Here is a 19,418-nt window from a genome sequence, read left to right as displayed (position 1 = left end):
AATGACTTGCAAAGTCCTCTAAAGGTCATCCAGCACAGAACACCCAATGGGGTGCCACAGATGAGCTACAGGGATGCCAAGATACCAATCTGCTTGCCTTCAGTGGAGGCTGGAAGTCCCGCGGAGGCCCAGGTTGGTGTAAGAGCCGCCTGGCCCATTGATTCCACCGAGCTGCATAAGCAGCACTGTTTTCTCCCTGTGGTGCGACATGAAAAGTGTGGTAATCACGTCTCTGTCGTACAGTGCTCGGAAATGTGCAGTTTAGGCCACGGGAATCATGGTCCTGACCCTAAATGATGCCCGGCGGAGATATAAAACAGAGGTTGCCAAGCTGCTGAGGGGTAGGGCGGGCAAGTCAAGGGGACCTCTCCTCGCTCACCGGGGTGCCGTGTTCCCAATGTTTTCTCACTGTAGCAGACATCTGTCCTGTTTCTGTACAAAACTTGGTGGCTCAACACACCAAACCTTTATTACTTCCCAATTTCTGTGGCTTAGGAATCCAGAAGCAGCTGAGCCGGGGGTTTGGGGCTCAGGGTCTCTGGTGAGACTGTGGGCTGGGCTGCAGTCATCTGAGACGGGAGGAGCCGTTCCCAGCTCCCTGGCTTGGCTGCGGGCTCCACGTGGGCCTCCCCACAGGGCTGCTCGCCTGCGGCAGCCAGCTTCTCCCAGAGCCACTGTGACCCAACAGACGGGAAAAAGCCTAGTGCCTTTATGACCCAGTCTCAGCCGTGACAGATCACGGCTTCCGCTGTGTGCTGACGGTCATACAGGCCAACCCTGGGCCAGTATGCGGGAGCAGGGCTCGAGAGTGTGGCTGCCAGGAGGCGGCGCCACTGGGCCAGCCTGGGGGCCACCGCACCTGCCTCTGCAGACTCGGGTGCTGCAGCCGCCAGGGGAGCCACGTGCGCGTCACGGTTGAGAAGCACGCCCTGCCCACTAGGCGTGGACCATCCTCTTGCGGGGAGGGAAACCTTGTTGCCCGCTGCTTTCTCTAATTCCTCTCACTTGCCCCTCTTTCAATATTCTTCTCTCCAGAGAAGTCACCACTTTCTCCCCTTTCCAGCCAGACCTCCCAACCCAGGCGCCCATGTCCCCCACTTCTCTCTCTCTTCCTTTTTTTCTTATCTTCCCTCCACTTTCTTTTTCTTTCTCTTTCTCTCTTGTTTATTCATTTTCCAGAAAGCCCAGGAGGATTTAATTTTCGAAATGATTACCAGGAACGAGCCCAAGAGAAATGATGAAAACAAAAGTACTGTGGCCCTTTGAGACTCGAGTTCTTCTCTCTGAAAATACACTCTTCTTTTAGAGCAGAGGCCTCAAAGCTGCCAAGACGAGCAAATAGCTTTTCCCAGTGAAATATTTTATTTAAGGCATGGAGGCTCATTTGGGGGAAATGCTAAGATGCGGGAAACTTGCGTCGCCGTGGCGAGTAAGCACAGCTGATTACGTTCCCCGCCCGCCTCCAGGAAAGGATTCACAGGCACCCTTCTATGAGGTAGTCCTCCACTGCGCTCTGTTGCCGTTAGAAAAGTGCAAAATTCCTTTAAATCCAGGCACTCTGGAAACTTCGCAAAGCTGAGACTGATAAGTACTGCTCAGACACAGGATTGAAAGCAGAGTTTGAGCTGCTCCCCTATCAAGCCGCATCAGCATCACCTGGGAGCTCTTGGGAGCGGCAAAGTCGGCCCGGCCCAGGAGACCCGGATGTGAAACCCGGGGGGCGGGACTACCAACTCCATTGCAAGGAGCCCGCGAGGGAGTTTGGCGCGCGCTGAGTTGGTAGAAGCACTGGTTTGAGAAAAGCATGGGTCGCAAGTACACATTGGGACCCTGCCATTAATGGAGGGGAAAAGCGGGGAGACACCAGCAGGTAAGACATAAAAAATAATGGGATGTGACATGCTTAACTTTTCTAGGTATGAAAAGATACATGGGGCTGGCGTTCCCTTGCCTCTGACCGCCCCCCCCCGCCCCCGCTTTCCGCTCCATCCCCCCTGCTCAGGCACCAGCACAGTAACGGGAACCAGTCCAGGTTGAGCCTGGGGGGCTGGGGGAGGAAGGGGTTATTTCGTTACCACATTTTGGAGCCAACAAGCTTTTAAACCAGAGAGCCGCTGGCTGTGAAGCAATGCTCGAGTGCGCCACTAGGGGTCGCCAGCAAGTTGCCTATCACAGCCCAATGCCAGCTTCTTTTTTTTTTTAGTAGATCTTTATTGGAGTATAATTGCTTCACAATACTGTGTTTCTGTTGTACACCAAAGTGAATCAGCCATATGCATACATATGTCCCCATATCCCCTCCCTCTTGAGCCTCCCTCCCACCCTCCCTATCCCACCCCTCTAGGTCTTCGCAAAGCACCGAGCTGATCTCCCTGTGCTATGCGGCTGCTTCCCACTGGCTATTTTACATTCCGTAGTGTATATATGTTGATGCTACTCTCACTTCGCCCCAGCTTCCCCCTACCACCCCGTGACCTCAAGTCCATTCTCTATGTCTGCATCTTTATTCCTGCCCTGCAACTAGGTTCATCAGTACCCTTTTTTAAAATTTAGATTCCATATATATGCGTTAGCATATGGTATTTGTTTTTCTCTTTCTGACTTACTTCACTCTGTATGACAGACTCACTACAAATAACTCAATTTCGTTTCTTTTTATGGCTAATATTGCCTTGTATATATGTGCCACATCTTCTTTATCCATTCATCTGTTGATGGACACTTAGGTTGCTTCCGTGTCCTGACTATTGTAAATAGTGCTGCAGTGAACATTGTGGTACATGACTCTTTTTGAATTATGGTTTTCTCAGGATATATCTCAGGGGTTGCTGGGTCGTATGGTAGTTCTATTTTTAGTTTTTTAAGGAATCTCCATACTGTTCCCCATAGTGGCTGTATCAATTTACATTCCCACCAACAGTGCAAAAGGGTTCCCTCTTCTCCACACCCTCTCCAGCACTCATTGTTTGTAGATTTTTTGATGATGACCATTCTGACCGGTGTGAGGTGATGCCTCCTTGTAGTTTTGATTTGCATTTCTCTAATAATTAGTGATGCTGAGCATCTTTTCATGTGCCTCTTGGCCACCTGTTCGTCTTCCTTGGTGAAATGTCTACTTAGGTCTTCCGCCCATTTTTTAACTGGATTGTTTGTTTTTTTGATATTGAGCTAGCTCCGTGAGCTGTTTGTATATTTTGGAGATTAATCCTTTGTCTGTTGTTTCATTTGCAAATATTTTCTCCTATTCTGAGGGTTGTCTTTTGGCCTTGTTTATGGTTTCCTTTGCTGTGCAAAAGCAAAGGGAAGCCCTCTATGAGTTTTTTATAGTGTTTCGTCTTACATTTAAGTGTGTAATCCATTTGGAGTTTACCTTTGTATATGATGTTAGGTAATGTTCTAATTTCATTCTTTTACAATGCCAGCTTTTTATACCAAATAGTTTTAAACACACTCTTTAAAATCCTGAAATGCAATTCATAGATAATAGTACCTAACTACACACATAATTTTTAGATTTTTTTAAAGACTATAATATAACGCAGAAATAAAAGCAAAGTAATGTGTTACAAACTAAGATGTATGCTTGGACAACTACATTAGAGCCACAATGAAGTGGTTGGATGCTTGCACCTGAACGTAGAATCACTGTGACTGTGGCAGCTGCGGGTGTAGACTGAAGTGGGGTGTTAAATCACTCACTTGAATACCAGTAGCAGCATTGCCACTGGCGATACGAGTTTTCTGTAGTTGTAAACAAGTCTTGAAAAACCTGGAACAGAACAAATTATTGACACAGTCTTTCCTCGGTTTACTTACTAAATACCTATGTATTACTGGAAGATTCATTCAAAAGCTGTTTTTTATTTCTCTGTAGAATGGAGGTAGGATCTAGGTCCAGATATTATATACAGGTTTTAGATGCAGGATTTCACCTACATAAAATGTCCAGAGGAACGTTTGAAAGTCATGTGAGAAATAGAAAATGTGTCCATCGCACAGGGTGTCGGGAATCTAAGTTCAAGGGTATTCCCCCCCATCATTGTGACAACAAACCCCCAGCCGCAGAAGTGCCCATGGTAAGCCATAGGGAGCAGCTCGGCTCCCGTTGAGAATCACTTTGAAGGGAGGAGCAAAGGCAAGAGAGGAGAGACTAAGGAAGGCACATCTAGGCTCAGGATGGGCCAAGGACCATAGCCATGTGGCAGATGCAGCGACCTGGGGGCCCACTTGGGCAAGGGTGTGCACGTGCTCTGTTGGCAGTCAGTGTGCCACGGAAACGGCATTCACTTTTTGTCCAAGTCTCCCTTTTTAGCCCCTCTACCACCACCCTTGGAGTCAACAAAATATTTAAACATCTGGAAATCCTTTCTAAAAATAGATATAATGTTCTCTTTGGGCCCCAGGGGGATTCCTGAAAATGGATTTAACGCTTCCTAAGGGGCAAAGAGTATTATGAATCACATCCCTGAAATGTTTGCATATTTTTGGACCCAGCAGTTTCATCTCGAGAAATTTGTCCTAAAAAAAAATAATAATTTGGATGAGGTGATAGCTACAAATATACTCAGGCATAGTTTATGATTGTAAAAATGGAAAACCATCTAATTGTGCAACAATGACGGATTAGTGGAATAAATTATAGCTACAGTGGAATATTAGGAATTAAAAATCAGGTTGTTAAAAATATTTACTCACCCGTGGGAAGGGGTTACAAACTATTAGGTACCTTCTGACCTCATTCCTATACATTTTTTCAATGCGTAGCAAAAGTATATTGCTGGGGGGTGATATACTGACACTAACAGCACTTTGTGTGGCCTTGTATGGTTGTAGAATATTTTTATTTTTTTTCATTTTGATTTATCTGTAGTTTCCAGAATTTCTACATGGAACACGTTTCTTCTGTAATAAGGAAAATGCTAGTTATAAAATGATGAGAAAGTACTTTAAGAAAGAATCCTATTATAGCTATTTGGTAAAGTCCCTAATTGCCCCTCCCTTGTGTGTGGTAAATCCCAATTTTCGTTTCTTAAAGGTTGGCAAGTTTCTTAAGATTGACAAGCTTTATCGATGGTTAAGCCAGTTGTGCAGACAGTTGGCGAGGCCTGGTGGATATTTTTAAAATTAATTTTTATTGTTGGAGTATAGTTGATTTACAATGTTGGGTTAGTTTCTGCTGTACAGCATAGTGAATCAGTTATGCATATATCCACTCGTTTTTTAGATTATTTTCCCACATAGGCCATTACAGAGTATTGACTAGTTCTGTGCTATACAGTAGGTTCTTAATAGTTATCTATTTTATATATGGTAGTGTGTGTATGTCGATCTCAGTCTCCCAATTTATCCCCCCCTTCCCGCCTTGATAACCTTAAGTTTGTTTTCTACATCTGTGACTCTATTTCTGTTTTGTACCATGGTTCTACATTCCACATATAGGCGATATCATATGCTATTTGTCTTTCTCTATCTGACTTACTTCACTCAGTATGACAATTTCTAGGTCCATCCATGTGGCTGCAAATGGCATTATTTTGTTCTTTTTTTTTTTTTTTTGCGGTACGCAGGTCTCTCAGTGTTGTGGCCTCTCCCGTTGCGGAGCACAGGCTCTGGACGCGCAGGCTCAGCGGCCATGGCTCACGGGCCCAGCCGCTCCGCGGCATGTGGGATCTTCCCGGACCGGGGCACGAACCCGTGTCCCCTGCGTCGGCAGGCGGACTCTCAACCACTGTGCCACCAGGGAAGCCTCGTGGCCTCTCCCTTTTTTATGGTTGGGAAATATTCCATTGTATATATGTACCACATCTTCTTTATCCATTCTTCTGTCGATGGACATTTAGGTTGCTTCCATGTCCTGGCTATTGTAAATTGTACTGCAGTGAACATTGGGGTGCACGTATCTTTTCGAATTATGGTTTTCTCAGGGTATATGCCCTAGAGTGGGATTGCTGGATCATATGGTAGTGCTAGTTTTAGTTTTTTAAGGAACCTCCGTACTGTTCTCCATAGTGGCTGCACCAATTTACATTCCCACCAACAGTGTAGCAGGATACCCTTTTCTCCACACCCTCTCCACCATTTATTGTTTGTAGATTTTTTAATGATGGCCATTCTGACTGGTGTGAGGTGATACCTCATTGTAGTTTTGATTTGCATTTCTCTAATAATAAGTGGTGTTGAGTATCTTTCCATGTGCCCCTTGGCCATCTGTATGTCTTCTTTGGAGAAGTGTCTATTTACAGGTTCTACCCATTTTTTTTTTTTTTTAAGATTTTTTTGATGAGGACCATTTTTAAAGTCTTAATTCAGTTTGTTACAGTATTGCTTCTGTTTTATGTTTTTGTTTTTTGGCTGCAAGGCATGTGGGATCTTAGCTCCCTGACCAGGCATCAGACCCCTCACCCCCTGCATTGGAAGGCGAAGTCTTAACCACTGGACCGCCAGGGAAGTCCCCCGCCCACTTTTTGTTTGGGTTGTTTGGTTTTTTTTTAAAATTTGAGGTGCATGAGCTGTTTGTATTTTGGAGGTTAATCCCTTGTCAGTTGCTTCATTTGCAAATATTTTCTCCCATTCTGTGGGTTGTTTTTTCATTTTGTTTATGGTTTCCTTTGCTGTACAAAAGCTTTTAAGTTTAATTAGATCTCATTTGAGGCCTGGTGGATTTTCATGAGTGGAGAACCTGACCCAGAAAGAAGCTTTGAGCTGCAGGATGAGTTCAAAGGCCGCTGAACACCCCGATCACACCTGCCATTGGACATCTGCCTTTGTTTAGCCGCGTTGTTCAATTAATGACCTTTGGCTAAGTACTACACTGACAGAGGCTCTTTCTGTTTATGTAGTAGCTCTTGTTGGTGGCCCTAAAGAGTAGTTAACTATTGACTATAAAGATAGCAGTCACCTCTTAAACCTGCTGAGTACCCAACCAAATTCTAGTAATAGTGCTTGTTATGGGTCAGGCACTGTTCCGAGTGCTTGACAAATACGAATCTATATAAGCTTCATAACAGCCCAATGAGATGAATATTGTCATTCCATTCTTTTTAAAGATGAGCATGTCCAGGCACTGAGAGATTAGGCAACTTGCCCCAGGTCACACAGCTAGTAAGTGGTTGAGTCAGAATTTGAGACCAGATAGATTCCACAGTCCAGATGCTATGTTGCCTCTCCACAAGCCTATTATTAGGTTTCCAAAGGCTGCTTCTGTTTGGAAATCAGCCACAGAAAATGACTGACAATAACTTAAGGCCACAGTAATCAGCCACGGTCTGCATGATGGGAGAACAAGGCCAGACTTAGAAGAATGTGCCCTGTGATGCAGTCTGTGGTTTAGTGAAAGCCAACCCAGGGCGACGCAACCACAGATGGAAGAAAAGGTTTGCCCTGCTCTTGGCAGGCCATGCAGAATAGATCAAAGGCAGCACCACAGTTGAACTGCAGATCTGGTGGTCCCAGCATTTCATGCTGAAATTCTCTTCACCTTGAGCACACCCACATTTCAGTAGGGAAGAGTTTAGAATCCTTTTTTTTTTTTTTTTTTTTTTTACATTTCTACATTGGCTATTAGAACGAAATGATCATACCTACCATTATTCACACATCTTACCATGTTTCAGGAAACCCATGCTTCCAAGAAAACACTATGGCGCCTCTTTCAATGAATTTCCCTTGGGGTCCTCTCATGGGTAGGTACATCTTATCTTCCACATGTACAAAATGCAAAGCTAAAGTTAAAATCCTTCTTTGGCTTCTCACTGTTCTTAGGACAAATGTCTAAATCCTCAGTGAGCCTAAAACAAGCAGGATGATCTACTGTCAATCTTGTTTCCATTTCTCCAAAGCACCTTTAACCTGGGAGTGCGCCGGGCATGCCCTCTTCCTGCCTCAGCTCAGCTGGTTACTCAGTGCAGCTCGGTTAGCAGATCCCATCTGAAAGGCTTTTCCTCAGCCTTTCCCGATCACCCCCAGTCCTCCATAACACTCTTTATAATGCAAATGTGCACTATGTGTGTAATTTATCCATTCAATATCGGTCCCCTTCTCCCCCAGACCCTAACTCCATGACAGCCATCATGTCCCTGTTACCTACAACTCCAGTGTCTGCTTTACAGGTGTTCAATATGTATTGTGAAATGAATGAGTATTCATAAATATTTGCAATTGCCTGACATAAGCAAGCCCTTCTGTAGCTTCTATGCCCTGGAGCAAATACCAAAAGGTGAAACGTGGATTTTCTTAAAACAACTAGAGAGAATCGTTCGACATGTAATCCCTGATGTCTGGCATCTGTACTGCTCTTTTTGTAAGGAGAAATTTTCAAACAACTGCAAGAGTAGAGGGAAGAGTCCAAGGAACCCCTGTTCAGGCACCACCAGGTTAAACAATTATCAGCTCATGGGCCATCTTGTTTCCGCCAGTGTGGCCACCACTGTCACTGGTTTATTTTAAAGCTACTCCCAAGCATCATATCATCTCAACTGTAAAAACTTGCGTGTGTATCTGTGACTCTTTATAAAATTACTTTAATAACATTTGCATGCCTAAGTAATTCTTTAATATCATTACATCCAGTCAGTGTTGAAATTGTCCAAGTTGTCTGATAATGTTTTTTTCCAGTTGCTTTTTCTGGAATGCAGCCGGGATCCACAGGTTGCATTTGGCTGATAAGTCTCTAAGTCTCGTAACATGTGACAATTTCTGCATCCACTTATTTTTTCTTTTATCTTGCCATTTAAAGACACTAGGCCATCTCTTTCGTAATACTTCTTGCCTTTTTTGATTTTACAGATTCCATCCTGTAAGCTGGTAGGAAGCCTGAAGGCTTGATGGGATTCCAGTGTGGTAGGAGGCAAGAACATGCCTCAGGTGAGGAGGCACCTGAGCGTCTCTTGGGGCAGGAGCGTGGGCTGCTGGTTGACCAGATGTTCTCAATTTGATCCTACTTTATAAAGTTCCCCAATGGCTAGATCCATCATCTCCTTGAGGGTTGCAAGATGGGGATATTAAAACTCTAGGATTCCTTCTTAATTAGTGAAAACTTTTCTATAAAGAACTTTCCGGGGGTGGGGGTGGCAGTGGGGAAGGATGGGGAGAAGGGATAGTCAGGGAGTTTGGGATTGACATGCACACACTGCTGTATTTAAAATGGATAACCAGTGGACCTACTATATAGCACAGGGGACTCTGCTCAATGTTATGTGGCAGCCTGGATGGGAGGGGAGTTTGGGGGAGAATGGATACATGCATGTGTATGGCCTTTGCTGTGCACCTGAAACTATCACGTCATTGTTAATCGGCTATACTCCAATATAAACTAAAAAGTTAAAAAAAAAACTTTCCTCTATCAGCTATTGGTTTACCTTGAAATTCAGTCTGTATAGGAGAGGGAGGATAAATCCTCAATTCTTTCCCTTTACCAGTTTTCAGGGTAATTACTATTGGGTGGCTCTTTGCTTCTAGGTCTTTCCAGTGGAGAGAGTTAGGATGTGTATTTTTTAAGGGGAAAATACTCATGAGTTTATACTGTTATTTCCAATTCAAAATCAGTACCACTAAGCTTCTTTTGCTTTCATTTTATATTTGTGGCTCTTTTGTTTCATGTTGAAAATCTTGGTTCCTAATGACGTCAACATAATTATATATTCATTTTATCGGTGTGTGTGTGTGTGTGTGTGTGTGTGTGTGTGTGTGTGTGTGGTCTCCAATAACAATGACACTGATAACTGAAAACAATTTAAGCCTTTTTTGGGCAGTTCTTTTTTGCTGGCTTTATTACTGTGTTGTTCAGGTCATTCCCTGGGGGGCTACGTCCACAACTTCGTATATGGTTAAATTCATTTGTTGCATTTTGTCTCCATTTGTATTCCATTTTGTGTTGTGGTTATGGAAAACATTTCTGTGGCTCGGAAGTCAGAAGAGCCCCTAGCCATAATCCTTCCAACAGGGAATTCCCTGGTGGTCTAGTGGTTAGGACTCTGTGCTTTCACTGCTGAGGGCCTGGATTCGATCCCTGTTCAGGGAACTAAGATTCCACAAGCCACGCAGCACGGCCAAAAAAATAAAAAAATAATCCTTCCCACAGCATGGAGCCTAGCACATCAAAAACACTCAAATATTCATTGACTTTTATGACCTGTATATATGATTTTTCTAAGTCATCCACTGGGGGGATGGCTCCCACCAAGAAAGCCCAAGGCATGGTAAGGACCATGGTTTGCTCTAAAGTTCAGCTCGATTGAGAATTTTTAGGGTGCTTTATAAAGGAAAGGTCAAAAGGCATATTTCAAGATCCCCAATCTAAATCCTCCGGCTTCACCCAGAGAAGCCGGTCATAAACTGGCCAGGCCGGAGTGCTGGAGAGAGAAGAGTCCCTCATCTCCAGTTCTACCCAAGCTCTGAAACCCTCCTCTCTTCTTTTCCTTCTTCTTCTTTTTTTTTTTTTTTACATTATTATAGAGACTGTCAAAGTTTATTTTCCTTTAAGAAATGAAATGGATCTTTTTTTATTGAGGTATAATTGACATACTATATTAGTTACAGGTGTACAACATAATGATTCAATATTTGTAGATATTGTGAAATTATCACAATAAGTCTAGTTAACATCCATGACTATACATAATTACACATTTTTTGTCGTGATAACAACTTTTTAAGAGATCTATTCTCTTAGCAACTTTCACATATGCTCTATATTACATCCCCATGACATTTATTTTATAATGAGGAAAAAATTAATCAATAGTCAACCTAAGAAAGAAATGGAAAATTTCATTTGAGCCAACCTGAGGATTATAACCTGGGAGACAGCCTCTCAGAGAGCTCAGAACTGTTCTGAAGAGGTTAGGGGGCAGGGAGGCCAGTATGTCTGTGATTTTAGAGAAGGGGTACGTGCAGTCAAACACACATCTTGGTAGAAGGTTACTGATGTTCATGAGGGAAGACAGATCTTAGTTAATGGTTTTAGTGCTTTTCCAAGTATGGGAAGATGCAAGAAACTGGGTTCATAAAATTTTCTCCTGAAAATATCTAACTACCTGAGGGCCAGTTCTGCCAGTTTTCCCAGAGCACAAAAATGCCTCATCTTGTTCTTCACCATGAATTCCTTTTAGGGTATATTTTAGGTCAGTGACTGCAGCGGCTCACAACTTGATTCTTGTAGAACTGGATGGTGGGCAACATTCTTTATTTTACAAACCCTTCCCTTTCGGTCTTAATTTAGACCAAGGTTTGGGAGGCATTTCATGACCAATTTGGCCCACAACACTAGGAATGCTCATTCCCAGGTAAGGCCAGGATTTCATTGATAGGACTCTCCATGTGCTATTAGTGGATTAGGCCCTGTTGACAGTAGCCCAAAGCCTCTGGACCGCCTGTCTTACTGGTCTGTTATGGTTCAGGAAATGGTTCCCTCTTGTTGCTTCTTCCCATAGCTAGAGTTACGCTATTACCATCATTGATCTTAAGAGAACTATATATCAATATTTGGTGAATCATTTCAAGTCACTTAGTCATTGTTATTTTTATCACAGGCTCAGTCACACATCTGGTAATGCAAGAAACAATCATTTTGTAAAATAGGCAGGATATAAACAATATAGCTAGTGACATTAATAAGGTCATATGTAAGTATTTAAGCTAAGAACTTCCATTAGCTGTGGCCCCGTATCTCCCCAGGTCATGTGACCTGGTCTGTTCTGTACCCGTCGCTATCTTTAAGAGAAATGATATATTGGCATTGTACATAAAATTCACCAAAGATGTATGTACATCCAAGGTGAGTGGTGGGTCATCGTGATCCCTTACAGGATTGAGAAAGGAATGTTATCTTCAAAGGGGTTACATGGCTGGCGCTAGAAAAAGAAAAATTCATGTTTATGGTTGAGCAGGTATTTCTGCCATTAGGGAGTTCAGGTTAATGCATAAATGCAGATGCACAATGCACACGAGAGGGGAGGCAGGAGGCCCAAACGGGCAGAGTAAAAACAGTTTGTTTAAATTTTTCTTGTCTTGCCTTAAAATATGAATTTTATTTCATCAAATCCTAGCTCACAGCAGATAGGGAAGACTTACAACTGTCACATGATCTCTAAAAGAAAAGTTAGCGGCAGAACCATTTATAGAAACCAGGTGTTCTGTCTTTTGGCCTCCCCCAGGCATATTAATCTTCACCATCTTGTGTATTGAGCAAAGGCTTCAAAGTTGCGGCACCGGCAGGGCTGGACGCTCAGTAGGATTGGCCTTGCACGATCGTGCGTGGCTCAGCTGGGGTGCAAAACCCAAGAAGGTCCTTTTCCCGCGGGGCCTGGAGGTGTAGCCTCACTTTCCCACGTAGGCACCCTCAGGTCTCCGGCGCCTCACCTGCCGGCTGCTCGGTGACGGAGAGATCCCTCAGCCTCGCCCTCTGGCTCTGACACCCAATGGGCGGCCGCGGGCCTCAGGTGGGCGGGGCACGCCCTGGGAGCCGTTCTGGTTGGCCCGCGGCCCGGCGAAGCGCATGACGTCTCCGTCGCGTCGTGCTGGCGTGAAGTGGTAGCGCCCGCTCCGGGAACCTGAAGGAGACTTGGAGGCATCTGGGCCGCGCTGCTTGGGTCGTTGGGAGTCGCCGCTGCCGCCGCTGCCGCCACTGCCCGCACTCCATGAGGAAGATGCTCGCCGCCGTCTCCCGCGTGTTGTCGGGCGTCGCCCAGAAGCCGGTGAGGTGGCGTGAGCGACCCGGGGTGGGGCGCGAGTGGGCCCGAGGCCGGAGGACGCCAGAGGGCAGGACGAGCGGGCTGAGTGGGCCGGGCGGGCCGGGCCTTGTGGAGCCGCGGGCCTTTGTCCTGCCTCCACGTCGTGCGCTCCGCTCCTGGCCGCGAGGGGAGCGGTGGTTTGGCCCTCGGGCGCCGACTGAGGGAGGGGGAGCTTTACAAGGCCCGTGTGGAGGTCAGGCGCGGCTCCCGGTGCCGGCCTGGTCGGTGCGCTCTGGAAGGGCCCGTTCGTTTACCTCCGACAGAGAAGGGGGCTTTGGGATTCCTCGAGTCTCCAGCCGACCGCCTCTTCCCAGCCCACTCATTTTAAATCTTCCTCTTGACCGGGAATCCGGAGACAGAGTGGCTCCATTCACACTTCAGTTTCACCAGTTACTAGCCCTGTGACCTTGAGTAGGAGGTTTTTGTTTTTTCTTCAAGATCCCCGTGCTCAGTTTCCTCATCTCTAACATGGAGGTGAGAGTACTTACCCCGTGGGGTTGTGGTTTTTTTTTTTTTTTTAAATGAGGATGAGAGACGGTGAGGCTTAAACGAGTGACAAATATGTAAACGTTTCCCGGTAGCGCCTGGTACATGGTAGGTGCTACCTGTGTTAAACATTGTTATTATCATTTAGGATCTCTGTTGCCTTATTGATTCTCTGTATGGAAGTTCTGTCCATTGATGTGAGTGGGGTGTTAAAGGCTCCTACCAGTACTGTATTCCGGTCAATTTCTCCCTTTATGTCTGTTAGTATTTGTTTTATGTATTTGGGTGCTCCTATATTAGGTTCATATATGTTGACGGGTGTAAAATCATTATATAGTGTTCTTTATCTTTCTTTATGCTATTTGTTTTAAAGTCTATTTTGTCTGATATGAGTATTGCAACCCCCGCTTTCTTGTCATTTCCGTTTGCATTCCCTCACTTTCAATCTTTGTGTGTCCTTTGCCCTAAAGTGGGTGTCTTGTAGGCAACATATTTTAGGCTCTTGGTTTTTTTTTAATCCAGTCTGCCACTCTGTGTCTTTTGATTGGGGCATTACTGACATTTAAGGTAATTATTGATACATATGTATTCATTGCCATTTTAAACCTTGTTTTCCAGTTTATTCTATGTTTCCTCTTTGTTCCTTTCTTTTTGTGGTTTGAGGATTTCCTTTTATTTTATGCTTGTGTTTTCTTTCTGGTTTTTGTGAATCTATTGTATGTTTTTGACTTGCGGTTGCCGGGTTTTTCAAGTATGTGAACCCCTTCCTGTATCTGTTTGCTTTAGACTGGTAGTCATATAGGCTCAAATGCATTCTAAAAAAACAAATGTACATTTTGTCACTCTCCTTCCCCACATCTTATGATTTTGATGTCTTTTTTTTTTTTTTTTTTTTTTTTTTTGCGGTACGCAGGCCTCTCACTGTTGTGGCCTCTCCCGTTGCGGAGCACAGGCTCCGGACCCGCAGGCTCAGCGGCCATGGCTCACGGGCCCAGTCGTTCCGCGGCATGTGGGATTTTCCCGGACCGGGGCACGAACCCGCGTCCCCTGCATCGGCAGGCGGACTCTCAACCACTGCGCCACCAGGGAAGGCCCCCCCCCCTTTTTTTTTTTTTTTTTTTTGCAGTACGCGGGCCTCTCACTGTTGTGGCCTCTCCCGTTGCAGAGCACAGGCTCCGGACGCGCAGGCTCAGCGGCCATGGCTCACGGGCCTAGCCGCTCCGCGGCATGTGGGATCTTCCCGGACCGGGGCGAACCCGCGTCCCCTGCATCGGCAGGCGGACTCTCAACCACTGCGCCACCAGGGAAACCCTTGATGTCCTTTTGATTACATCTTCATGTTTATCCTTCTGCTGTTCCTTGTGTTTATCATCACTTTCACAAATAGTTTGTTTTGTTTTGATCTGTATAGTGGCTAATTTAAGTGATTTACTTTCCAATTGTGACTTCCTCCTTCCTATATCTTCTTTTCTATATAGAGAAGAACTTGGAGTATTTCTTTTAGGGTAGGTTTAGTATTGCTGAATTCTTTTAGTTTTTGCGTGTCTGAGAAATTCTTTATTTCTTCTCCTATTCTAAATGATCATCTTGCTGGGTAGCGTATTCTAGGTTGCAGATGTTTCCCTTTCAAGGCTTGAATATATTTTGCCACTCCCTTCTGGCCTGCAGCATTTCTGTAGAGAAATCAGCCGATAGCCTTATGGGGATTCCCTTGTAACTAACACTTTGTTTTTCACTTGCTGCCTTTAAAATCCTCTCTTTAACTTTTGCCATTTTATTATAATAAAATGTCTTGGTGTAGGTCTGTTTGGTTCATCTTGTTGGGACCCTCTGTGCTTCCTGTATCTGGATATCTGCTTCCTTCTTTAGGCTTGGGAAGTTTTCAGTCATAATTTCTTCAAGTACATTTTCAGTCCCCTTTTCTCTTTCTTCTCCTTCTGGAATCCCTATTATGCGTAGATTGGCACACTTTATATTATCCCATAGGTCTCTTATATTGCTTTCATTTTTTTTCACTTGCCTTTCTGTCTGCTGTTTTGATTGGGTAATTTCCACTATTCTACTTTCGAGGTCACTTATTCTTTCTTCTGCATTATTCATTCTGCTATTCATTGCCTCTAGCTCAGCTTTCGTCTCAGCAAATGAAGCTTCTAATTTTTCTTGGCTCCTCTTTCTAGTTTATTTTTACAGTACCCTGCATTTCTGTCGATAGCCTTTCTTAAGTCCTTCAGTATTTTCATTATCTCCTTTTTGAACTCGGTATCTACTAGACTGAAACCCTAGTTTCATTGTTTGTTCCTTCAGGGGAATTTTCTTGGTCTTTTAACTGAGAGTAGTTCCTCTGCTTCTTCATTTTGCTTATATTTTTCTTACTCTCTGAATTTAGGAGAAACAATTATCTACTGTAGTCTTGGAGGGCTACTTATATGCAGGTGCCTCCCTGCGTAGTTTGTGTGGGTTGAATATTTTTTTGGCATGAGGGCTGTTTTTGGTTTGGATTCTTGCCGTCTCTTTGCTCTGCGTGTGCTGGTCGTTATCCCCTTGATAGGGGATGTGCAGGTGCGTGGCCCGCGTGTGCTCCCGGGGAGGGTGGGGGCAGTGGTGGGTGCCCAGTCACGGGACCCTTGGCAGCTGCAGTGGTCTGCATCCACCTCTGGAGTCCGAGATGGCAGTGGCGGCTCGAGTCCGCCCCCCGGAGCTCGTGTAGGTGGTGCCCTGCTGCCTGAGAGTACACGCACGGAGAAAGAAGCTCCTATGGCGGTCCCGCCTCTCTCTTCGTGCACCCCCCCAACAATGGCCCCTTGCCTTTCTGGCGGGCCCAAGCTTCTTCCCGTATTCCCTCAGTTATAGTGCACCGCACTCCAGCCCCCTCAGGCTGTCGTCTCCACGTAGCCAACTCCAGTCCTTTCCCTGGGTCTGACCTCCGAAGCCCAAACCTCAGCACCCAGCCCTTGCCCAGCCCAGTGGAGGAGCTTCTCAAGCTGGGGCGTGCAGGGTCGTGGTACCAACCGTCTGTGTAGGACTCTCTCCGCTTTGCTTTCCGCAGACCAGTTGCTGCACTCTCCTCCGAGGTTCCGAAGCTCCACCTTTGTCCTGGGTGATATCTCCACCAGTGAGGGGACTTCTCAGGGTGTGGAAACCTTTTCTTTTTCACAGCTCCCTCCCAGGGGCGCAGGTCCCGTCCTGATTGCCTTCTCTCTTTTTTTTCTTTTTTCTTTTGTCCTACCCAGTTATGTGGAGATTTTCTTGCCCTCTTGGGTGTCTGAGGTCTTCTGGCAGAGAGCTCAGTAGATGTTCTGTGAGAACCGTTCCACACGTAGATGTATTTTTGGTGTATTGATATTTGTGGGAGAAGGTGAGCTCCACGTCCTACTCCTCCACCATCTTGATCCGAATCTCCCTCACACTTTTTTGTTTTGTTTTATTTTTATTTATTTTATTTGTTTATTACTTTTGGCTGCGTTGGGTCTTCGTTGCTGCACGTGGGCTTTCTCCAGTTGCAGTGAGCGGGGGCTACTCTTCGTTGTGGTGCGCAGGCTTCTCACTGCAGTGGCTTCTCTTGTTGCGGAGCACGGGCTCTAGGCGCACGGGCTTCGGTAGTTGTGGCACACGGGCTCAGTAGTTGTGGCTCGTGGGCTCTAGAGCACAGGCTCAGTAGTTGTGGCGCATGGGCTTAGTTTCTCGTGGCATGTGGGATCTTCCCGGGCCAGGGCTCAAACCCGTGTCCCCTGCACTGGCAGGCAGATTCCTAACCACTGTGCCACCGGGGAAGCCCCGAAGCTCAGGTTCTTGATGTCTCATCGCAGAAAGAATTCAGTGAGAGACAAAGTGATAGGTAAGAAGTGGATTTATTTAGAGAGAAACACACTCCACAGAGTGTGGGGCCATCTCAGAAGGTGAGAAAGGCCCCCCCCCACTTCTGATATGACTTTTAGCTTAACTTTCGCTTAATGTGGCTCCTTTCACCCATTGTATCAGTGAATCTTACTATTTTTGAGATTCATAGTAATGAAATGGGAGAAAGTATCTAAGTAGCTTTCTGACAGTCAAAATCTTTGACCTTATCTTCTTGCTCTTTATTATGTAGAACTGTCATTGTTTCTTGTTGGGAATTTAGGATGGAGAAAGAGAATTTTTCCTTTCCTTGGCTACTGTTGCTTGACTGGTTTGGTCGTTAGTTTTCAGTCTCCAAAATGCAGTTTCTGTAGTTGTATCTGGAGATTTATTTTGCAAGACAAGATATATATATTTCTAGCCCCCCAAAACAATTTAACTGTCAAAAATAACATATCCATTTCATGATTGCCGAACATAACGTTTTGTTTGTCACCTCATACTTCTCAACTTTACTTCTTCCCAAATTTCTCAATTTTCTTCACTTATTCTTAGATGTATGGACTCTCTCAATCTCTAACTTAACTGAAGCATTTGTCTCTAGCAGTTCAACTTTTTTTCTCCAGCAATGTCATGGTTTTTGTTGGCTTTATTGGATAATGGTATATTGATGGGTGAAGAGATCACTAGATAATAGCTTTCTGCCTGTTGGCTTGTACACTTAGCAGATCAACCTTATCCCTTCTCACCAAGATCAAGACCATTGCTACAGGTTGGATGGTAAGGTAACACACTGTATGAACATATCAAAAGTACTTTTTGTGGGGTCTGAAGAATGCTCTTCAAGTCTGCATGAGAAGAAGTCATATTGGTTTATGTATGCGTGACGTGGGAGAATGTAGCTAAAGTAGTACAGTCCTCCTAACTGATTAAATGTTTGTGGTCTAACCTGGACCTTAGCCATCACATAGAGTACTGTTGCTGTGAGCAGAGTGAAAAGGAAACATTTCTGGCAGCTTTTTACTTGCGCCCCTCCCCCCCACCAAACAGTGACAGCCACCTGAACATCAACAAGGGAGCACTGGGGATTTCCATGGTGGTTCAATGGTTAAGACTCTGCGCTTCCAATGCAGGGGGTGCAGGTTTGATCCCTGGTTGGGGAACTAAGATCCCACATGCTGTGCGGCGTGGCCAAAAAAAAAAAAGAGGGAGCACCAGGATTCTTCGGCGGCCGTGCGGGTTTGAGGAGGCAGCTCGTGGGGGTGAGGTGCTTAAGGTGAGGTGACACAGACCTTGGAGCCAGATTTACTGGGTTTGTACCCCAGCCCCAACAGTTAAGTGCTCTATGGCTTTGGGCAACTCAGGTAGCATGAATCTCATCAGCACCGAGAGAAAAGCTTCACTGAAAACTCATTGCAGGTCCCACCCCCTCAACTCAGATGGCAACAGTGCAGTCAGAGGCCTGCCCCTCTAAGCCTCAGAATAGGAATTCTGTAGCAATAGGAATTGAGGTTAAAACACAGATGCCACCAATCTGCACACCAAATGGCATGAGTCAATGACACCAGCTCCGAGATCTGTTTTGAGCCTAAGCAATGGTCCAAGTTGCACATAGGTCACCTTGCTTGATCTAACAACAGATCAACCTCAGAAAGAGGGATTTTTGTCAGAATTTCACCCACTGAAAAAACAGCTGGCTAATCTGGTTTTTTCCCAGTAATAAATGAGAAGCTTTTATTTTATTTTTTTTAAATTTTGAATTTTATTTATTTTTTTATATAGCAGGTTCTTATTAGTCATCAGTTTTATACACATCAGTGTATACCTGTGAATCCCAATCGCCCAATTCATCACACCACCATCCCCACCCCACCGCGGCTTTCCCCCGTTGGTGTCCATACGTTTGTTCTCTACATCTGTGTCTCAACTTCTGCCCTGCAAACCGGTTCATCTGTACCATTTTTCTAGGTTCCACATACATGCGTTAATATACGATACTTGTTTTTCTCTTTCTGACTTACTTCACTCTGTATGACAGTCTCTAGATCCATCCACGTCTCAACAAATGACCCAATTTCATTCCTTTTTATGGCTGAGTAATATTCCGTTGTATATATGTATCACAACTTCTTTATCCATTCGTCTGTTGATGGGCATTTAGGTTGCTTCCATGACCTGGCTATTGTAAATAGTGCTGCAATGAACACTGGGGTGCATGTGTGTTTTAGAATTATGGTTTCCTCTGGGTATACGCCCAGTAGTGGGATTGCTGGATCATATGGTAATTCTATTTTTAGTTTTTTTTTTTTTGCGTTGCGCGGGCCTCTCACTGTTGTGGCCTCTCCCGTCGCGGAGCACAGGCTCCAGACG

The 19,418-nt window shown here is 45.0% G+C and overlaps 1 protein-coding gene across 4 annotated transcripts in view; it reads left to right on the top strand.

Moving 5' to 3' along the window:
- The first annotated feature begins 1,791 nt into the window (after window positions 1-1,791).
- PDHA1 (pyruvate dehydrogenase E1 subunit alpha 1) overlaps window positions 1,792-19,418 on the top strand; it is a 36,303-nt gene continuing 18,676 nt past the window's right edge. For 2 of the 4 annotated variants that reach the window (XM_022565487.3, XM_022565486.3), the window contains exon 1: window positions 12,545-12,692. In XM_022565487.3, the coding sequence (XP_022421195.1) occupies window positions 12,636-12,692 (57 nt within the window). In that variant the 5' untranslated portion in view covers window positions 12,545-12,635. Of the gene's footprint in view, window positions 1,871-8,824; window positions 8,863-12,544; window positions 12,693-19,418 lie in introns of those variants that run through there. The other 2 variants (XM_089904722.1, XM_089904721.1) reach the window with 2 other exon arrangements.

This window comes from Delphinapterus leucas, chromosome X (genome assembly GCF_059928025.1).
Source record: "Delphinapterus leucas isolate spDelLeu-1000000601 "Yukka" chromosome X, BTC_Dleu_Yukka2, whole genome shotgun sequence".
Classification (NCBI taxonomy): Eukaryota; Metazoa; Chordata; class Mammalia; order Artiodactyla; family Monodontidae; genus Delphinapterus; species Delphinapterus leucas.
This window is presented reverse-complemented; position numbering and strand designations above follow the sequence as displayed.